This window comes from Salvelinus namaycush, chromosome 5 (genome assembly GCF_016432855.1).
Source record: "Salvelinus namaycush isolate Seneca chromosome 5, SaNama_1.0, whole genome shotgun sequence".
Taxonomy (NCBI): Eukaryota; Metazoa; Chordata; class Actinopteri; order Salmoniformes; family Salmonidae; genus Salvelinus; species Salvelinus namaycush.
The window spans coordinates 47,666,013-47,687,616 of record NC_052311.1 but is presented as its reverse complement, the minus strand read 5'-3'; the positions used below and the strand labels follow the sequence as shown (position 1 = coordinate 47,687,616).

At 40.1% G+C, this 21,604-nt stretch overlaps 2 protein-coding genes across 3 annotated transcripts in view; both read right to left on the bottom strand.

Annotated features, from left to right (window-relative positions):
• LOC120047145 (D-ribitol-5-phosphate cytidylyltransferase-like) overlaps positions 1-17,922 on the bottom strand; it is a 35,698-nt gene extending 17,776 nt beyond the window's left edge. The window contains exons 1-8 of the mRNA XM_038992680.1: positions 17,598-17,922; positions 16,842-17,118; positions 15,941-16,090; positions 6,680-6,784; positions 6,307-6,352; positions 5,511-5,608; positions 2,378-2,455; positions 2,077-2,169 (exon numbers count right to left, since the gene is read on the bottom strand). Coding sequence (XP_038848608.1) covers positions 2,077-2,169; positions 2,378-2,455; positions 5,511-5,608; positions 6,307-6,352; positions 6,680-6,784; positions 15,941-16,090; positions 16,842-17,118; positions 17,598-17,806 — 1,056 coding nt within the window. The 5' untranslated portion in view covers positions 17,807-17,922. The remainder of the gene's footprint in view (positions 1-2,076; positions 2,170-2,377; positions 2,456-5,510; positions 5,609-6,306; positions 6,353-6,679; positions 6,785-15,940; positions 16,091-16,841; positions 17,119-17,597) is intronic.
• An 830-nt stretch (positions 17,923-18,752) lies between these two features.
• Positions 18,753-21,161, bottom strand: LOC120047586 (sclerostin domain-containing protein 1-like). Of its 2 annotated transcripts, XM_038993123.1 has the most exons (3): positions 20,916-21,092; positions 20,518-20,543; positions 18,865-19,774 (listed from the first exon to the last, which is right to left on the bottom strand). In XM_038993123.1, exons 1-3 carry the CDS (start codon positions 21,090-21,092, stop codon positions 19,330-19,332), a joined length of 648 nt encoding a protein of 215 aa, XP_038849051.1. In that variant the 3' UTR covers positions 18,865-19,329. The 2 variants fall into 2 exon arrangements, with proteins under 2 accessions (XP_038849050.1, XP_038849051.1); XM_038993122.1 differs by lacking the exon at positions 20,518-20,543 and having other exon boundaries at positions 18,753-19,784; positions 20,885-21,161.
• Positions 21,162-21,604: the final 443 nt, after the last annotated feature.

Here is a 21,604-nt window from a genome sequence, read left to right as displayed (position 1 = left end):
GCTGCAAAACTTAGATTTCTAATTGGGCTGTTGACTGACGCTCGACAGGGTGAATTCACTCCAATTATGTCTTCATATACAGGACGTGTGTTGTAAGCTCAATGTCAAATGTGTTAATTAATCTGTTATAAACCTTCTATTATACATCATTATATGACTATAAGTCAAGTATTTCTTGAATAAGTATATTAAGTCACTTGTCATCTATCAACATCTGTTTCAATTCAAATAAGTGATATTATTGATTTGTTTTGCTGCAGTAGAAGGTGCCAGTTTGGCTTAAGTCTAGACGAAATCATTACCAGGCACATACTGAATCAATTGCCACGCACTCTGTGAAACTCGATTATCTCCCACTCTGATTGCTAGGTCATTGTTTAATGCTACAGACTAAGCCAAGGTTTCCTAAACCTCGGTCCTCAGGGCCCCAAGAGGTGCACGTTTTTTTTTTTGCCATAGCACTATACAGCTGATTCAAATAATGAACTAATCATCAACTTTTGATCATTTGAATCAGCTGTTAGGGTAAAAACCAAAATATGCACCCATTGGGATCTCGAGAACCAAGTTCGGGAAACGCTGGACTAAGCCCTTAAGAAAGAACAACATGTGCCATCTAACGCCACCCAGATATCCCTCACTGTTGATTTTGCATCCTCGCTTAAGAAGGGGAAATTCTGAGATCGCTCGGTGAGCCAACTCTTGTTTTGAATTCAGCCTCCCACCTCGCTAACTCTGTTTGGAAGTAAGCCTTCCCATGATGCTGATGTTTAATGTAGGACATCCTTAAGCTTCCATGAAATCGACTTAGGCCGGGAGTAAATGTCTTTTTAATAAAGTGCTGGATGTGGGGGGTCCTAGGGTTCTCTACCTGTGAAAAGGGCATCTGGTCCACAGTAAGAGCCGTAGGGAAAGCTCAGACACAGATGCATTTACTCTGGTGTGGTGGAGAGTGTTGCTCCCACCCTAATGCAGCCTGGAACCAAGCTCCACACCACTGGAGAGGAGCTGTTTGTGTGTGTGTGTGTGTGTGTGTGTGTGTGTGTGTGTGTGTGTGTGTGTGTGTGTGTGTGTGTGTGTGTGTGTGTGTGTGTGTGTGTGTGTGTGTGTGTGTGTACACTTGCGTGCACAGAGGTTCACTGAGGACCTAACAAGGCCTTACAACACAAATCAAGGCAGGCGGTTTAATCAAGTTATCCTGTATGACATTTGCAATGATTAAAACTGAGTTGTTTTGAAGACGTAAAGACTCGCTTAGAGAAAATTCCAGAATGCAACTTCCCCAAGCCCACTGCACCTTTTTCTCCTCACTTTGTTTTGGCAGTTGTGCTGTTGCCGGGGTGAAAAGGTAAAAATCACAAAAAGTAAACAGTACCTTCATAACGTAAATGTTTATTTTGGGTTCCAATTAGATCAATTTGCAGGGGGGGGGGGGTTCTACTTGAGCTGTCATGAGTTAATGTTGCTCTGTGGTTGATATTGACATCTGAAACGAGCCAAACGGTAAGTGAAAGGAGTGAAGTGCTCTCAGGGGGGGGGTATAGGGTTTCTAAACAGCAACATAGTTTTGTCGGAGGGACCATAGGTAGACTGCAAAGTGAACATTTTACAAGCGGAAAAAGGTTGCCTGGCCATGTAGTACATGTACCTTGAGGAAACTAGAGCCTGCCTGGACCAGACGTGTGCTTTAGAAAACACCCAGCGCAAGTTCATTCACAGTGTGGGAAACCTGATTGAGACATGATAAATGTCCACTAAGTCCACTAAGCACAGACAACACCCATATACACAATGTTCTCTGTTAACACTGCTAGCTCACCTTGTTCTGAATGTGTGCGATTGCTACTGGGATACCCAAACATCAGAGCGTTCCATGGCCTTCGCAAGCTTACAGTCCATCCTTAAAGCAACATGGCCAACTCACCATAAAGCAAAGTGATCAGTAAGGGGCAAAGAGCCCCAAGCATAGAGGACTGAAGACAGTCTAATTTCCAGTACCAGAACGAGTGTTGGTAAGGCAACTCAATTCATATGAGGCTCTATTTACACATTTATCCCCATGTGAACTCAACTCACCCAAATAATGACCACTGGATGCAGGAGTGCTCGGTCTGCCTCCTCCAACGCTCTCAGCATTTTTCCAACTTCAGAAAAGCAAGAACTGTTGACCTACGGATAAAAAATTTAAAGCAATTATCAGAAAATAGTGGAAAATTGTTGAGTTGGCTATCTGAGCAGAAAAAAATGTAACGTGCATAACCTTCTATTTCCAAAGTGGTAATAACATAAACATAACATAATTAACAAACCATATTCATAATGTTGAAACAGGCTTAGTTATATTTTGTTTTCCTAAACTCCTGAAGTGTGAACTTACAGAAACTTGAATAAAGTTCCACTCTTTTGACAGAGATTTGGCATTGTCTCCTATCAAGTCTGAGATCACATCCACCTCCTTGAAGAAAGACACAAAGAAACATTTTACAGAAATACTACATTCAAATGTGAAATAAACCAAATAATGATGTTAGTTAATGCTGTTAATAAATTCCATTGGAATGCAGGGGAGCTCAACTACAGTCCCAGAGGGATTTCCATGCTGGTATTAATTTCTCCCTGGCACTTAATCAATTAATTTCAGCCAGAAAGTCTCAGTCCACACACCTGGTTACCCAATAATAAATTAGTCCCTGATTAGAAAGCAAGGACAAAACCAGCATACATTACGTAGCTCCAGGACTAGAGTTGAACACCATTGATCTTAAGCTAAATTCTCTCCAAGGCTGGATTGCTCATTATAACAAATGAAAGAGACAGGGAACCACTGCTGGGCTCTCTTTGTCTCTCTGAGCTGGCAGAATGATAAAGGGTACAAAGAAGCCTGGAGACAGAATTGTAGACGAGCCAAGTTAAATTTCATTACACTGTAAATCGAATCAAAATTCAGTGCAGTCCAAAATAATAAAATCATTTTTGTTCACTGTAATTGTATCCACATTTTAGCTGAGTATCTTTCAACAAATTTAGCCCTTGAATACAAATAGAATGAAGCTGTACAACATGCTACAGTCAGTGTGTCCATTTCATGTCCATCTCTTCTGTTTTCCCAGTAATTCTTCCCTGGTCCTGTCTAACATTTCATACACAAGAGGAAATAAACACAGAAACAAACATCCACGCTCTGGGTTTGTCACTGACTGGGACTTGTAGAATTTTAACCGTTTAGAATAACAATGACAGTTGGAAATCTAAATGGTTACGGGAAACATGTGGAGGGTTATTTGGTCCAGAAAGATAAGTTGCTTGTGGGTTCTGAGGGAAAACCATCAGTCAGAAATGTAGATTTGCAAGATTACATTTTCTGACATGATTTAAATAAGGTTAGTTGGGCATGAAATTCTGGAATGGGATGTTTGTTCAAGAGACAGGAGGTCAAGGACCAACTACAGGACACACCAGAGAGTCCGTGACCGAGTCTGAAATCAAGTTCCAGGCTGCCAGAGGAAAAAAGAGAACTGCCCCAAACTATGAGTTTCAATTCAGAAAGTGGTAAGATGTTACCACATTGTTTCCTAGTAAAACCATATAAATACCAAGTCCCAGCTTAAAACAGGCTATAATATAAAAAGTGTTACCTATTACTTTCTCAAACTATGAGTTGCTTGTTTGAAATGCTGAGAAACTCAGACAAAGAGAAAGGATAGACATGATTTGAATATAGTGCTCAAAGTGTAGTTCAGTGAGCTTTGTCCCGGCCTAGCCCTAGCTGTTCCTCTATCTGGCTGTGTCCATGACTAAATATCTATTAGGTCAAGGTTAATATTTTGGAAAAAGGAGTGATATAATTAATGTGTTCCAAGATTGTATTTAATCTTGAGTGAATATGAAATACTATCGTATACTAAGCTGAAAATGTTAGAGATAAGGAGGGGATGGAGGTGTTCTCCCTTCATCAGATCCTCCCTTCCTATCATGACACTAATGTCTATTAGATTGGGCTCCGACACAAATTGACTACGAGCCTGAATTTTTAAAAAGACGCAGATGTTTCAGTTGCAGCTCTAATGCAATGTCAGAATTATGGTTTAGTGGTTAAATTCCAATTCCTTTGTCTCAGGAGACTGAAATAAATGTGGCACTAATAGGTTTACTTATTAATCAAAAGAATAATGAACGGCTATAAAAGCTTATTGCTTGAATAACGTCTGGGAATGTCTGTTAAATGACAAGTGATCTGGGATTATTGAGGCAAATACTTTTATAAACCTAAAAAAAAACATTTTATTTGCCCAACATCATGTACAGAACAAGAATGAAAAGTGCTAACAAGAACATTGTTTATAATATATTACATATTAATACAATTTAATGTATATTTTGTATCTTCCACTATGATTATGGGATCACATCCATATTCATCCTGCTAGGAGAATCCCCTAATCATATTCTCCCCGCAATAACACACACACGCTGCAAAATCCTCCACCTGCACACATCACACTGTGTACTCGCCTCCAAGCTCCAGCTCAGCTCAGGCTCTACCTCCCTTATCCCCTGTATTAGATTCATTAACGGCATTGATCACAAAGCTAATTCCTCCTCCTCCATTTTCTCTCCTTTCATCTCCCTCGAACCCCTGGGAAGGATGCATCTGGTCCCAGACACGCGTGCACCACAACACGACCTCACCGGCTACCCGAGTGCAGGGAACAATGGTTCCAATCAAAGCCAAAGCCTTAGGTTCCTAGGATCCCATACAGTACATCTCAGGGGTCTGCCTAGCACCACGACAGCTAGATCCGCTGCCTGTTTGACGCGTACTGCCTGATGAAGAGCTTGGCACTGCTTCACAGGAGGATGAGCTGTCGGTGCTCTCCCTGTATCACCAAAACATTTCACCCGCCATGCATTTCCCCCCTCTGTTATCAACTACTGAGGGAGGATGTATACACACTTTCCGATATACGCAGGAAGAAAGAGACTCTCAGCGGCAATGTGGGGACGGTGTGGTGGGAGGCCGGGGGTGTCTGTTTTAAAACGAATGAGAATGGAGAAGTGCAATGAGATTTGTGGGGACGATATGGCAACCTGTGACCCCTTCACCATGACTGAGAATGAATGGGAGACATGTCATACAGGGACAGTATGGGGAAACAGGGAGCCATTCAACATGACGGGCGAAGGGTGGTAGTGAAGAGTCATCGCTGAACACTCAATTAATCAGATCATTCCCATGGCATGAACTACATGACTGCCATCTGCTTTCCGTCATGCCGGGAGGTGGAGAGGCAGAGGGGGGATGGAGGGAGGAGGGTGTGGAAGCCTTCAGACAAGCTCCATTATAGGTCTAACAACAGATGGCAAGTCTAACCAGGGCCCACCCAAGCGGAGCTCACATGGTCTGGGAGAGGGGGGGTTGTTGGAGGGGTGGAAGAAACATCAATGTGATGATCGAATGTAAAATCTCACAAACATTGTAATTGTAATCATCATCATAATCATCACCATACCATGTCCAAAGCGCTCATGCTCCTCTGCAGAGCGTTGGCTAGCTCTGTAGCCTGTGCAGAGCCACCTGTGACAACACAGGCCGACTGGGAGAGAGTCTCTGAAAAAGAAAGTGTACTTTGACCACTTTTGCTGCAAATCTCCGTTACTTAGCAATGATAATAATCTTTAAACATTGTGAGAATTCATTTAAGTCATCACCACTCGGGATTCAACTTGATTTACGTGGGGAAGTGATGTGCCAAAGACACACACACACGAAGATGTATTCTTGCATATGCTCCCAACACATACTAACAATGAATTCATTCACACACAAAGCTCTCTTGGTATAATTACTATGCTCAATATGTCATAATCCAGTTGGTCGGCCCAGGTGCATACAGAGGTAAAGAGTAGGACTGATGACTTTATGAATGTTTCCCTGACTGTGTAGAGACCATGATGGCTCCACCGTGCCCTGACTTGTATGGATGGCGTTCACATCACAGACTGCAAACACCCTCCCTTACTTTCTGACAAACCTAAACAAGACTTCATAGAATATCTTCCTGGGAGAACAATAAAAGACTATTTTATTTCTCGTCGACATCACTCTATTCCATTCTAAACTGGCATTGTCTCACACAGGACAAAAACACCTTTACATTACTTTTGTTGTACAGAAAATAGTGCTAACGTACATTAGGTCTATAAAGTAAGTGGTTTTTCTGTCGGAGGCAAACAACGATCATGTAAATACTGCACTTAACAGTATAAGTTGTGTATAAAAATATATACAGATACACAGTCACATACCTTTGACAATGGACTCCGCTGCAGCCAGATCTCGTTTGTAGGTCACCTACAGGACAAATAAACGTAGTTTAACAACATGTTAGCATCACACCTGCTCTAAAAAGCATTGTTCATTTTAGTGTGTAATATATTTAGATTCATAGGCCTTACTCCATTACTGGCTTACTTCAATGCTATCAAAACCATAAAAACCCTTTACTTTCAGTCATCATATCAAATAGTATTAAATACAATACACAATGTATGAATTCAAATCTGTACTTGTCCCTGTATAACAAACTAGTAATAAGCATACAATTAGAGCTAAGACAATGGCCTAATTTAGGCTTAAAGGCATTGTCCCAAACTGAGTTAGTGTCCCAGGCTGGCTCACCTTCCACAGGGTTGGCGGGCCCTCGATGAGTTTAGCATTGGTGCCACAGTACTGCAGAGCCAGATGAAGGCACTCGGTGCCAAACTCAAAGTCCGACTCACTGCACTATGAGGACAGGACACAAGAGACGTGGGATTGTTGACGATGCATAAAACTGAGTTAGTTCCCATTTCATAAACAGAGTTGAGCAAGTCTTCTGGGGACAAACAAAGGATAGGTCACAAACTCACATCGACCATAGTTACATCTAAACAAATATTTCACCTAGTTGGCTCTAACCAGCGACCTTTCGGTTATTGGCCCAACGCTCTTAACCATTAGGCTACCTGCCACCCCAAATCAGAGGAGAGTTGAGTTCATAACAGCTTGGCCCAGTGCAGTGAGAACACATTGGAATCAGATTACCGTTGCTGTAGCTCGCATTGCCTTGAAATTTTGATATAAGAGATGAGCTCATGCCTTTTAAGATACTGTGGTGGGCTACAAAGGCTAAATCAAAGTAACTCATGCTACCTGAGATAATATGGGGGCAATATTTTATCAGGATTATAAAAGAGAGGGCCTTTTCCTCAGGACCCTGGAACTGAAGGAGAAATTACAGGAGAAATATGACTGCGTCCTCTGGTAATTGAACCTGTAGCATTTTCTCCCGGTACAAAGGCGTGCACTGGGGACAGGATAGAGTGTCTCCCCTTTGTCTTTTCAGCCCAGAGTTCTGCCAGGCTCAATGCATGTCAAACTACAAATGTGAGGCTCACGCAGATTTTGGGGGAAAATGTCCTACAGTGCTAACTTGAGACACCTTACACTTTCCCAACTTTGATGGACACAAGTGGAGAGGGGGTGGGGCACTCCCCATCGCGCCAGAGCCTCTCGTTTTCACAAATACACTTACATCACTACAAATTTGTCTTCATTTTCGGTGAAATGCTACTTGACTGGCCTTGACACTCTGCTTCTCTTGCATAGTGAATGTGCTCTCATTTTCAGAGAGAGTCAAAGCCAAAACCAACAGGGCTCCCTGGTAATCTAAAATTCGTATGTGCCAGTAACCAAAATAACTGCAGACAAATGGGGCTCCAATTGGACCCATACTTCGGGTCTTAGTCAAGGCTTCCTACGTCCTTCAAAACACTGGTATCTGCATCACCATCTAAATCGAGCCAAGGTTCAAATAGCAGAGCTCTCAAGTATCTGGGCTGTTTGAAAAATAAATCTGGTGAATTTTTGCAGTGACGGATTTGTGATAGACAGAAAATGTTACAACGTAAAAGTTATAATATGTTTTATGATAAGAATCCACACATTCATGGTTTTGGTCAAAAGGCTGATTCCTCACAAATCTAGAAGAAGAAAAAAAATATTGGGAGGATTTTCACAACATTTAATCCATAGAAGGGTCCTTTGGAGGAAGGATTGTTGAGATTTGTATCTTAAAGCACAATTGAGAAATATTTAATTGAAGTTGGAACATGTGACATTTTGGCCTTACCCAGGCATAATGTTCATCTGTAGGTGCTACAAAGAAAAATATGTTTCATATGAAGCTTTACTGCTGGTTCTGTAATATGAGTAATATTTTGATTTGAATAATGATTTTCTTACATTAATGTATGAATATTTAAAAATAGAAACATGAATATAGAGAATATATCATTTTTGATTTGACAAATGTTTCAATATATTGTTGAACATAATATACTCTACAGGCATATCAAAGTTTCAAAGTGGGATCTCTGCTAGTTTTAATGTTATGGACAATTTTATACAGAGAAATTGTCATAATGTCATAATTGTCATCAATGTAACCAATCACAGCCCTCCTTTTACTTGTATCACTGCACATCCTGCAAATCACCAGCAGAGGGCAACTGTTTTGAATTGATATTCACATTCACTGTTTGTAATGCTGTCACACCCTGGCCTTAGTTATCTTTGTTTTCATTATTATTTTAGTTAGGTCAGGGTGTGACATGGGGAAGTTTGTGTGTTTTTGTATTGTCTAGGGTGTTGTATGGTTTAGGGGGTTAAATAGAGTAGATGGGTTAGTGTTCAGTGTAGGTGTCTAGGAAAGTCTATGGTTGCCTGAATTGGTTCTCAATCAGAGACAGCTGGTTATTGTTGTCTCTGATTGGGAGCCATATTTAAGGCAGCCATAGGCTTTAGCTGTTTGTGGGTAATTGTCTATGTCTAGTCTATGGTGCATGTTTGCACTTAGTCATTTATAGCTTCACGTTCTTTGTTTTGTTTGTTCTTCTTCAAAATAAAGAGAAGATGTATTTTGCACACGCTGCGCCTTGGTCCACTCTTTCTAAAGAAGACGATCGTGACAAATGCTGACAAATTGGATCATAACTCGAACAGTAGAAGAGATCCCACTCTGGAACTTTGAAATGCCCGTACAGTATATTATGTTAAAAAATATATTGAAAAATTTAGCAAATCAAAACATTTTCAGTGTTGGGGGTAATGCGTTACAAAAGTATCGCATTACACTAATGCATTACTTCTATCAGTAATGGAGTAATATAACAAGTTACCGTGTTAAAATATTGTAATACTATTAGTTACTTTTTCAAGTAACGCATCCAATACTGGCAAATTGGGCCACCTCGATTGGCAGTGGGACACTTAATTATTTATTGTAAAGAATGATAATTGAGAGAGTAAATAATATATACATGAATAAATAATATATATTCGTGATAAAAATCAATTATTCATACAAATTAAATGTATTAAAACACTCTTTAGGTATTTCTGTGGAACATTAATAATCTACACAAAATACTCTGCAATGTCAAAGTGGAAGAAATATTATACCATTTGTAAAAGAAAATATGAAAAATAAAACACTAATATATGTTGATTAGATAAGTATTCAACACCCTGAGTCAACACATGTTAGAATCCCCTTTGGCATTGATTACAGCTGTCAGTTCTGCCTAAGTCTCTTAAGAGCTTTCAACACCTGGGTTGTTCAACATTTGCCCATTATTCTTATCAAAATTCTTCAAGCTCTGTCAAATTGGTTGATGATCATTGCTAGACAACCATTTAAGTCTTGCCATATATTTTCAAGCAGATTTAAATCAAAACTGTAACTCGGCCACTCAAGAACATTTACTGTCTTCTTGGTAAGCAACTCCAGCGTAGATTTGGCCTTGTGTTTTAGGTTATTATCCTGCTGAAAGGTGAATTTATCTCCCAGTGTCTGGTGGAAAGCAGACTGAACCAGGTTTTCCTCCAGGATTTTGCCTGTGCTGAGCGCCATTCCGTTTCTTTTTTAACCTGAAAAACTCCTCAGTCCTTAAAGATTACAAGCATACCCATAACATGATGCAGCCACCCCTATGCTTGAAAATATGGAAAAGTGGTACTCAGTAATGTGTTGTATTTGATTTGCCCCAAACATAACATTTTGTATTTCAGGATAGAAAGTGATTTGCTTTGGCACATTTTTTGCAGTATTACTTTAGTGCCTTGTTGCAAACAGGATGCATGTTTTGGAGAGAAAAAAAATATTCGGTACAGGCTTCCTCCTTTTCACTCTGTCAATTAGGTTAGTATTGTGAATAAACTACAATAAAAAAAATATTTAATGTATTTAACCTTTATTTAACTAGGCAAGTCAGTTAAGAACAAATTCTTATTTACGATGACGGCCTACCAAAAAGCAAAAGTCCTCCCGTGGGGACGGTGGCTGGGATAAAACAAAAATATATACATAGGACAAAACACACATCACGACAAGAGAGACACCACAACACTACATAAAGAGAGACCTAAGACAACATAGCATGGCAGCAACACATGACAACACAGCATGGTAGCAACACCACATGACAACATGGTAGTAACACAACATGGCAGAAGCACAACATGGTAGCAGCACAAAACAGGGTACAAACATTATTGAGTACAGACAACAGCACAAAGGCAAGAGGGTAGAGACAACAATACATCACGCAAAGCAGCCACAACTTTCAGTAAGTGTCCATGATCGAGTCTTTGAATGAAGAATGTTGTTGATCCATCCTCAGTTCTCCTATCACAGCCATTAAACTCTGTAACTGTTTTAAAGTCATCATTGGCCTCATGTTGAAATCCCAGAGTGGTTTCCTTCCTCTCCGGCAACTGAGATAAAAAGGATGCCTGTATCTGTGTAGTGACTGGGTGTATTGATACACCATCCAAGGTGTAATTAATAACTAAATTAATCACCATGCTCAAAGAGATATTCAATGTCTGCTTTTCTTTCTTTAATAGGTGCCCTTCTTTGCAAGGCATTGGAAAACCTCGGTGGTCTTTGTGGTTGAATCTGTGTTTGAAATTCACTGCTCGACTGAGCCACCTTAAATAAAATTGTATATGTGGGGTACAGAGATGAGGTAGTCATTCAAAAATCATGTTAAACACTATTATTGCGAGTCCATTTATTATGCACATTTTTACTTAGTCTTGCCATAACAAAGGGGTTGAATACTTATTGACAAGACATTTCAGATTTTTATTTTCTATTTATTTGTAAACATTTCAAAAAACATAATTCCACTTTGACATTATGAGGTATTGTGTCTAGGCCAGTGACCAGACAATCTAAATGTAATCCATTTTAAATTCAGGCTGTAACACAACATTTGAAAAAGGTCTATGGGTGTGAACAATGTCTGAAGGCACTGTACCTGTATGGTTATGAATATAGATAGCTAGGGTTTTTAATGTGGTGAGGTCATATCTTTCCAAGTAAAATGAAGCTATGCTAGCTTTCTCTAGCAAGCTAGCCGAGAGCAGATTTAATGAAAGTTAAATGGAACATTTGATCCTATTTAGAAAATGGATTTCTGTTAAGGAAACATGTATTTCATAATCCCCCAAAAAAGTATTTTTCCATTAAAATGACCTAGGGGAGTGTCAGTTCAAAAGTAACATGGTCTCCCAGTTTGACAGTAGGCAGCAGCATACCACCCTGAAATACCACTGCTGGCTTGCCTCAATCCAAGCAGGGTCGGTCCCTGGATGGGAGACCAGATTATTCTGGAAGCGGTGTTGGAGGTCCAGTATAAGGCACTCTTTACACTAGTCTAAAGAAAATATCCCAATGCCCCAGGGCGGTGATTGGGGACATTGCCCTGTATAGGGTGCCGTCTTTTGGATGAGGCATTAAACAGGTGTCCTGACTATCTGTGGTCACTAAAGATCCCATGGCTCTCATCGTAAGAGTAGGGGTGTTAAATTCCCAAACTGGACGTCATCATGGCCACCTAATCGTCCTCAGCTTCCAATTGGCTCATTCATCCCCTGTAACTATTCCCCAGGTTGTTGCTGTAAATGAGAATGTGTGCTCAGTCAACTTACCTGGTAAATAAGTGTTGTAAAAAATAATGGGACACTATCAACATTTTTATATTTTAACAAGGTGAGAGTACTGTAGTACAAAAACCACTTCGTCATTTTCATTCTCAATTACATCCCATTACAAAATATGTTGTAAAGAGACACTGAATATCCTTTCTTCCTTTTTTTATAACCTTAACATGATTTACCTCATAACACTGTCATTTTATTTACCATTATGCCTCTGTTATTACACAGGATGCCACACCCACAATGATGTCATACCCTTTGAACCCATTGTTTATTATTATATACAGTTGAAGTCGGAAGTTTACATACACTTAGGTTGGCGTCATTAAAACTCGTTTTTCAACCACTCCACACATTTCTTGTTCACAAACTATAGTTTTGGCAAGTCGGTTAGGACATCTCATTTGTGCATGACACAAGTCATTTTCAAACAATTGTTTACAGACAGATATATTTCACTGTATCACAATTCCAGTGTGTCAGAAGTTTACATACACGAAGTTGACTTTGCCTTTAAACAGCTTGGAAAATTCCAGAAAATTATGTCATGGCTTTAGAAGCTTCTGATAGGCTAATGTACATAATTTGAGTCAATTGGAGGTGTACCTGTGGATGTATTTCAAGGCCTACCCTTCAAACTCAGTGCCTCTTTGCTTGACATCATGGGAAAATCTAAAGAAATCAGCAAAGACCTCAGAAAAAAAAGATTTGACCTCCACAAATTTGGTTCATCCTAGGGAGCAATTTCCAAACTCCTGAAGGTACCACGTTCATCTGTACAAACAATAGTACGCTAGTATAAACACCATTGGACTACGCAGTTGTCATACCGCTCAGGAAGGAGCGGGTCGGTCTCCTAGAGATGAACGTTCTTCGGTGCAAAAAGTGCAAATCAATCCCAGAACAACAGCAAAGGACCTTGTGAAGATGCTGGAGGAAACAGGTACAAATGTATCTATATACACAGTAAACCGAGCCATATATCGACATAACCTGAAAGCCCGCTCAGCAAGGAAGAAGCCACTGCTCCAAAACCACCATAAAAAAGCCAGACTACGGTTTGCAACTGCACATGGGGACAAAGATCGTACATTTTTGAGAAATGTCCTCTGGTCTGATGAAACAAAAATAGAACTGTTTGGCCATAATGTCCATCGTTATGTTTGGAGGAAAAAGGGGGATGCTTGCAAGCCGAAGAACACCATCCCAATCGTGAAGCATGGGGGGTGGCAGCGTCATGTATTGGGGGTGCTTTGCTGCAGGAGGGACTGGTGCACTTATCAAAATAGATGGCATCATGAGGGAGGACAAATATGTGGATATATTGAAGCAACATCTCAAGACATCAGTCAGGAAGTTAAAGCTTGGTCGCAAATGGACCATGACCCCAAGCATACTTCCAAAGTTGTGACAAAATGGCTTAAGGACAACAAAGTCAATGTATTGGAGTGGCCATCACAAAGCTGACCTCAAACCTGTAGAAAATTTGTGGACAGAACTGAAAAAGCGTGTGCGAGCAAGGAGGCCTACAAACCTGACTCAGTTACATCAGCTTTGTCAGGAGGAATGGGCCAAAATTCACCCAACTTATTGTGGGAAACTTGTGGAAGGCTACCCAAAACTTTTGACCCAAGTTAAACAATTTAAAGGCAATGCGACCAAATACTAATTGAGTGTATGTAAACTTCTGACCCACTGGGAATGTGATGAAAGAAATAAAAGCTGAAATAAATAATTTTCTCTACTATTATTCTGACATTTCCCATTCTTAAAATAAAGTGGTGATCCTAACTGACCTAAGACAGGGAATTTTTACTAGGATTAAATGTCAGGAATTGTGAAAAACTGGAGTTTAAATGTATTTGGCTAAGGTGTATGTAAACTTCCAACTTCAACTGTACTTCCTCACTAACACACAGGTATTGATTGTTGATTAAGATATCTATTAGAAAGCTTAAAAGTCACTTTTCTCTGTGTCCCATTTAACCAATACTCACCTTATATGGAATGGTTCCGCAAAAATGTGTGAAAGAGACATTTATACTCATTATGATAAAACATAAATATTTAATATGTTCTAACACAATTTCCATATAAACAATCGACAACTGACAAATGCAATTCAAAACAGAAAAGTGTATTTTATCACAACAAAATAATATCTTGATAAATCTAACATATCAAAGGAATATTGGCCATAAACATTCTGGCAGCTTTACGAAAAGATACAGTACATAGCCTGTATTTAATGCCTTTAATATGTAGGCTATCAAGTCACAACAAGGCCGACTTCAAATGCCGACGTCAAAGTTCAAATAACCCCGCATTAACTGACCGCAGCGCAAATGCAAACTATGTCAGGTCAATCCTACACATAATAATGCATTGAAATAAAAGGCATATAATCAAAGGGATAACTTATCATCAACGAACTACAGTATTTAAGTCTAACGAAATCGACCAAATAACGGCAAAAAGTACCAAAGGAAAATCTACACCTTCGCTCATCTGATAGGCCTATAGTAGAGCTTCGTGCTGAATGGACAGTATAAAAAAAAAGCCAAATAACGAGTAATAAGTAATAGATTGCTTTTCCAAGTAACAAATTCAAACACTGTTCATGTTTAGATTTTTAAATATTCATTAATTATTGTAAGAAAATTGTTATTTAAATCAAAATTCTACTCATAGTGCAGAGCAAGCTGTAAAGCTTCATATACCACCAATGTTTTGTAGCACCTACAGGTGAATCACTATGAAATCTTAAAGGAGGCCTGGGTAAGGCCAAAATTCCAAATATTCCCACTTTAATTAATTATTTTTGAATTATGCTTGAAAATAAAAATGTAAAATATATGTCAACAAACCTTCCTCCAAAGGACCCTTCTATGATTAAATGTTGTGAAAAAAATGTTGTTCTAGTTTTCGTGAGATATCACCCAAAGATGAAATTATTTCCCTTATTATTTCGCAAGTATTCTGGGACGTTCAAATCCTCTCACATGATAATTAAAAAAATATTTTTAAAAATCAGACTGTTAGACCTGTAGTAACCACGCTACTTCAATGTTATTTTTACGTTACCTTTACCAAAGCCAAGAGGTATTTTTCTTTTGTTCGAGTGATATGCTGCACAGTGCCAGAGTATATTAATGTGTAATTTCTTTCCCAGACATAATCACGCCGTAGTGAAAATGATGGCACCCACACCACAAACTCTTCAGCTTGAAACCCTGCAGGTTCCAGCACATCTGGTGAACAATGGACAACTGTAAAGACTGAGTGTGATGTATGAGAATCATAAAGTCTTTTGTCATCTAGTCGCATTGCTGGGGTAAATTATTTCTCAAGCATAAATCTCTCCGACGGTCATTTTATGTGATTCGAGGGACCTTTTAAAGCAATTATTTGACATTGAGAGGGAACATTCAAAACCTGCAGGACATGACTAGTGATCAACATGGAAAAAGGTTTTGCAGACATCCAAGGTTCTCAATTTCCCTGACCAGAGGTGAAGAAACTTCACAAAAACATTATGTAAACATGAGAACTAACTACTGTACAAGGTTTGGACTTTGTTTCAAGGTGCATCCTTGTTGGGATATTTGTATTTAAGAAAATCATTCAATAGTTTGTTGTTTTATGAGTCACATCCCTAATTCAAATGTACACGGTAAACCTAGTCATTTCTAGCCAGGTCAAACAGACTGACCCGTGCACTCACGTTCTGTTTAATTGAAACAGAATGTGAGTTATCGCGAGATCAGGCTGGGTTCACGGGGTTATGTATTTTTTTTACATAGCCCCAAAACCAGGCAACCAGTTTTTATTAACTAGACCTTGGGTAGACTACAAGTGATGTTTTGTGTACAAGAACTGCCTAGAAGTACCTACCCTTTGATAAGCCTGGTAGATGACATCATAGATGAATCCCTGGGGCATCTCACTGGCTCTGTACATGGTTCTCTCCAGAGAATGGTCCAGGTAGCCCTCCAATGTGGTAGCAATCACTGTGGAAACCAGAGGTCGGATAGCCCCAGCAGCCTGCAAAATAATAAACGGAACGGAATATGTCCTTCTTCCTTATGGAAATACACACATCAATCCAAAATGTATCAAATGGTTCCGATCCTATTGTGTCTTGAGGCTTACCACTCTTGTTCTAACCATGGCTGGATAACAACAATAAATCCCAGCTAAACAACAGCTTGTGCACACAATGCTTTTCCTGTACAATTGGAAGTTCTTCATAAGCAACATTCCTGAGATCGTATTTTCTTGTGACCATGACATGATTGAGGATGAAAATCCCCATTGTGCCAAGAACAAGTACGGTCAATGAGATAAGGGGGGGCAAAATGACTAGAAAATGGAATGAAAGCAAACATGTGTTATGTGTGTTACACATGTTATTAAAATCAAAATGAATCTCATGCTCTTTGGAGGAGACTGACATTTTATCATGATCGGGGATACTGGCAAGTTAATGAAGACCAGACTGCTGGCTTTGAGAGTTAGTCACACACACGTCAGCCCCAATGTCAAAAAGCTCCTGCTCACACTTCTCACTTTTGTGACCAGCCTTCAACAATATCATGTCACATCTAGTAAAATATAAATCACCATCTAAACATATCAATGTCTTCCTTAGCCACTAATATCAGCCAATGTGGTTTTAATTCGTCATGGCTTACAGAAGGTATACATGGCTACAGTTGAGAGCAATGAATCGCTCCGTCTGAGCTCCACTGACTGTGTTGCGTTGGAAGAGAGAGGACTTTGAATATGTACAAACCCCTTGTTCTTTGGCAGCCATTGTTATCTTTAGGAGGAAGTCCTCTTCCACAAAGGGCCGCACTGCATCATGGATGATGACCACCTTTGGTTTGACGCGGGCCGTACCGTCCTCTCCCTCACTGAGGGCGCGGACCCCATTGAATATAGATCTGTGGCGAGTGGATCCGCCATGTACCACTAGGACATTTCTGTGGTGGAAGCGATGGATAATGTCCATCATCAAATCTAAGCTCTCCTTGGCAACCACCACAACGATGCTTTGGATCCATGGCACTCTGTCAAAGAAACAGTGTGTATAGTCATAAGTCAACACCTTTCGCACTGTGGTTAGAACATATCATTCTTGTCGAGTATATTTGTTTCATTACTTGTGTCATGACTTATTAAATAATTATTTTACATTATTTCAACAGAATTCCACTGAAATGGTCAGTATGAAACAAAAATACCTAGTAGTATCAAGAACAAGTAGGCTATTTTGGACGTTGTTGGCAGTTGTAGAAAGACTCAAAAGTGTAAATGTGTGACCTGATGGATTCAGTAAAGATCTATTAAATGGGGTAATGAGACATTACAAAACCTTACATTTCTTCAACGATAACATAAAAGAGCGTAAAACCCCAGTGAAATGTTTTGTTTACATGTGGCTACTGTCTTGCGCAGTGACAAGATTAAGGGGCAGGGCCATAAAACTACAGTATTCCAAACGGGACATATGTTTTAGCATGCAAACATTCGACACTTCAAGTGTTACCTCTCGAAAGTTTGAATTGTGTAGCTTATCAGAGGTCTGTTGAGAAACGTACAGAACTGTTTGGGTGTCAGTAGCCCCGTTCTTTCTCCACTGCCACCAGCTGGAAGAACCACAGCTACCGGGAAATCCACGCTGCAAAGTCCCGCAATGTGCTTGTCCAACCGGGCTTCGCATGCTGAGAAATGTCGTGGTTCAACAGGCCTGTCCATGTCGCCCGTTTCCTTTTACGTGCTTCAGGGCAATTGAGTGATTTGAAGTTAAAACGGACTAACACTTGATGTCACGAATACGTCCTATCGGTATCCCCATATACAGTTTCATTCATTCCTTTATGGGCGGAGTCGCGTAGACTAGTGATTGATTCGATTTGTATCCTGCTACATTGTAGCCACAGTGCTGCGCTTGCGCGCTGTCAAGGAAGCCCCATACCAGCTCTACGTCACTGATGTTATCTGTGGGGTCTTTGCTGATGTCTCAAGATTTCAATATCACCTATCATATCTACTATGTATATGTGGTTATTTATGACAATTTTGCTTATCCTGCATGCTTTCATGCCTTTTTAATTTTGACTGCTTGATGGAATTGAGCATACATTGTCATTTTAGTCATTTAACCAGATGCTCTTATCCAGAGTGATTTACGGGAGCAATTAGGGTTAAGTGTCTTGCTCAAGGGCACATTGACAGATTTTTCACCTAGTCGGCTCAGGGTTTCGAACCAGCAACATTTCACCGCCAGGCTACCTGCTATATTCATTTACTTATTCAAGCTTGCTTGATCTGGTGCAGAAGTATAACTAGTGTGATATGATAATTGTATGTGTAGGTTTATACTATATGGGATTACTTGATCTACATGCTTCAACACTGAAATGCCATCTAATGTTCCATTGAACATTTTGGGGTTAGGCCTACATAGTTGTAGGTGGTCGACATGCACTGCCACTCAAGATATGTTTAAAACTAAATTACAATGTGTAAGTAGCCTACCACAGAACATGGATTTACATCAATGAAACAAGAACTTGAAAACGGCCCTTAGGACATTAAATAATTGCAGGGGGAAAAAAATAATACTGGGTAATATTCTATTTTAAAAGTGGCAAATTAGATCTCTAATGTAAGAATCAACATACAATAAGGTGAAATTTATGTTAACATTTATTATTTTTTCAAATGAAAACATGATCAATGACAGCTTTTTGCTAAATATGTGTGACGCATATTAAAAGGTTTATCAAATGAATAGCAATACAACATATATATTACATCATATACATCTTATAGAAAACGTTTATACATCTGTTACCATACTTCAGAGGACATGTGATATCATACTATATATGTACACATATTTACATTGTGTATTTGTGGTGCTTTTGTGATGGGAAACCCCTTTTCATGCAGAGCTTATTTTATTACATTATATTGGTTGTAAAACTGTGTTTGTATAATGGAGTGAAGAGCAGGTTTACATTGTCATACAAGAACTTGAATGATGCGAATTATCTTAAAGTTCCAGACAGTTCTATTGGTCATGATGACCCCATTTAGGTTAATTTCATCTTATTAGCTAATGATTCAATGGTGCCCATTGGTCCTCAGATGTAGCAAGCAACCAATGCCATTCGCTTTTACAAAGTCACTTTCAGTGGTCCTCCTCACAACAAGCCAGTCCCAATAAAAGATAATCCAAGACCACATTCACTGAGGCATTCTGCAGTCCTGCCTTAGGGCTCTGCTTCATGCCAATTCTCGTTTAGCTTGATCTTCCCTAGCCTCCTTTTGGCTTTGGCTTTGGCTTTGTGTTTGTGGAGAAGCTGGGGCCGAGACAAGGCAGGCTCCTCAAACTTCATATGGCTCGACTCGTTGTGTTGCCGGGAGTACCTCTTACACTTGCACGAGGTGACCACGGTGATTTTGTATGTTCTTGTACTGCTGTCCTGGCACTGCAGTTGGATGCGTTGGGTGCGCGTCTTGTCGTTGACGCAACGCCAGTCCTGACTGTTCCTCCGGCTCCAGAACTTTCTGCCGTAGCCGCCGCCGATCCAGTTGGGAAGCATCTGAGCGGGGAGGCACTCACCAGCACATACCAGCTCCTTTATGGGGTTGATGCTTGTGCATTGGCCATCAGAGATGTACTTGGTGGACCTCAGCTCTCTACAGCCAACTTGACTTCTCTGATCTGTAAGAAAGAGAAACAGAATAACGATGAGAATCAAACAACTTTGAACATCTAGTGAAGATTAAAATGTCCTTTTGTGGCCCCAAACTATTTGGTTTCACTTTAAATTCTACTGCAGGTAACATAAAGGGTTTTTGATCAGAAAACCTTACAAACACAGCCGTCTATTTAGTTAATTTGGAGGTTTTTGACACAGACTATAAGCCTATACTGATTACTGGCTTGTAGAGAGGAAATGGTGCATTGCTCTTGCATGAGAGGAAGGGCTTTAGTGTTCTGAGCTATGTCAATGGAGCTGGCTTTCCTATAGGATTATCAGCAGGCAACTGGTAGGACAATCAGCACTGTTCTGCTCCAGGCTACAGCTCCTCACTCACCCTGTAATCCAAGCCAGGGCACCATTCACAGACTGCCATACACCTCTGTGACAATGTGCCCCCTTCTCTATGACAGAGTTTGATGAATGAAGATAGGAGAGGCTCCCTTTCTCTACTTCATGCTCGGGGTCCTTAGAGAGCTCTAGTCAAACAGTGCCAGAATCACAGACTTCCTGTGTATGGGAACACACATCCATTCAGTGGCGCTGACACACGATCACTCCCCAAACACTAGCCTGGCTGCCCTGTGTGACTCATCTCTACTGCCCTGCTTGGACACCTGCCAGGAGTGTGTGTGTATTGAAGATCATAGTGCCAAGCTTTGCCTGGTCTCACTCAGTGGGGGCATCTGATACTGTCTCTGGAGAGTGTGACTACTTAGCTACTGACCAGAGCTGATCATATCCATGCCTATTGTACTATATATATATACACATGCCTATTGTACTATATAGGCCCACTATGTATATAACAGCTGGTTGTAGTTTTAGCAGTTACATTTTTACATTAAGACTGTAGTATATTTTAATTTAGAGAACACAATCTCAACAACCTAATTGTAGAAACCTCTATAAACCTGCTTGTGCTGGGATAAATATGTCTATGCACTTGTCTTGAAATTTAAAAAAAAAAACGTTTACAAAAGTTAAAAACCAAGGAAAATAGTTAAAAACCTTAAAGCACAATTTCTCAATTTGAGAAAGAATACTGAACAATACTCACCAACTCTATCGTTCCCAGCAGTATTTCCCGCGCCTCTCCCGCCGTTTCTTGCCCGATTTAAAGAGACATTGCTCCGGGCATCCTGCACAGGAGTACCCACGTGCGAGTATAGGATCTCCGTACCATCATTCTTGAACGCCTGGCAACTCCTCACAAGAATACAAAACAAGAATACCAGGTGGCACGTCTTGCATGCGCTCAAGTGCATATTGCTTCTGGGGATGTAGGGAATAAGCATATCCCGTGTCAGGTAAATTGATTCTGTGCCTCTGATGTCTGCGGCAGAGTTACTACGTTCTGAGCTTGTTTTATATAGGCCTGTCCGAGTCTTGTTTTGGCAACCGCTCAGGTGCACATCATGGGGTCTCTTGACTGAAGGCTGGGCGTAACTGGATAACCACGCCCATTTGTCTGTGCGCTACAGAGCCAGCGCATGTACAACATCTGGAGTGATCCTGTTCCTGTCTCTCCAATTGATGGGATTTGGTGCTATTGTGTAATTTGTGTTTCTTCAGATCCCCATCTATTCGTCACATTTAATCTATTCAAAATATTAGAAGAGCCTCCACTTTTGGTCTCTGCAATAATGTGTTCTTCTTCTGTTAAATGTTTTTTTTTTTATTCCCTCATTTAATCATCTTCCATGTTCTGACATGCAGTCTCACCTACTCTCTTAATTCAAAAATGAAAGCTGATATGGTCAGTGTAATTTGCTTTCGG

Bases quoted from the DNA above. Each gene is read 5' to 3' on its own strand.
- LOC120047586 (XM_038993122.1), bottom strand. From the start codon at position 21,122: ATGCTTATTCCCTACATCCCCAGAAGCAATATGCACTTGAGCGCATGC. The intron at 19,785-20,884 runs GTGAGTATTGTT...TCTTTCTTACAG, and splicing joins TGCTGGGAACGATAGAGTTG to ATCAGAGAAGTCAAGTTGGC.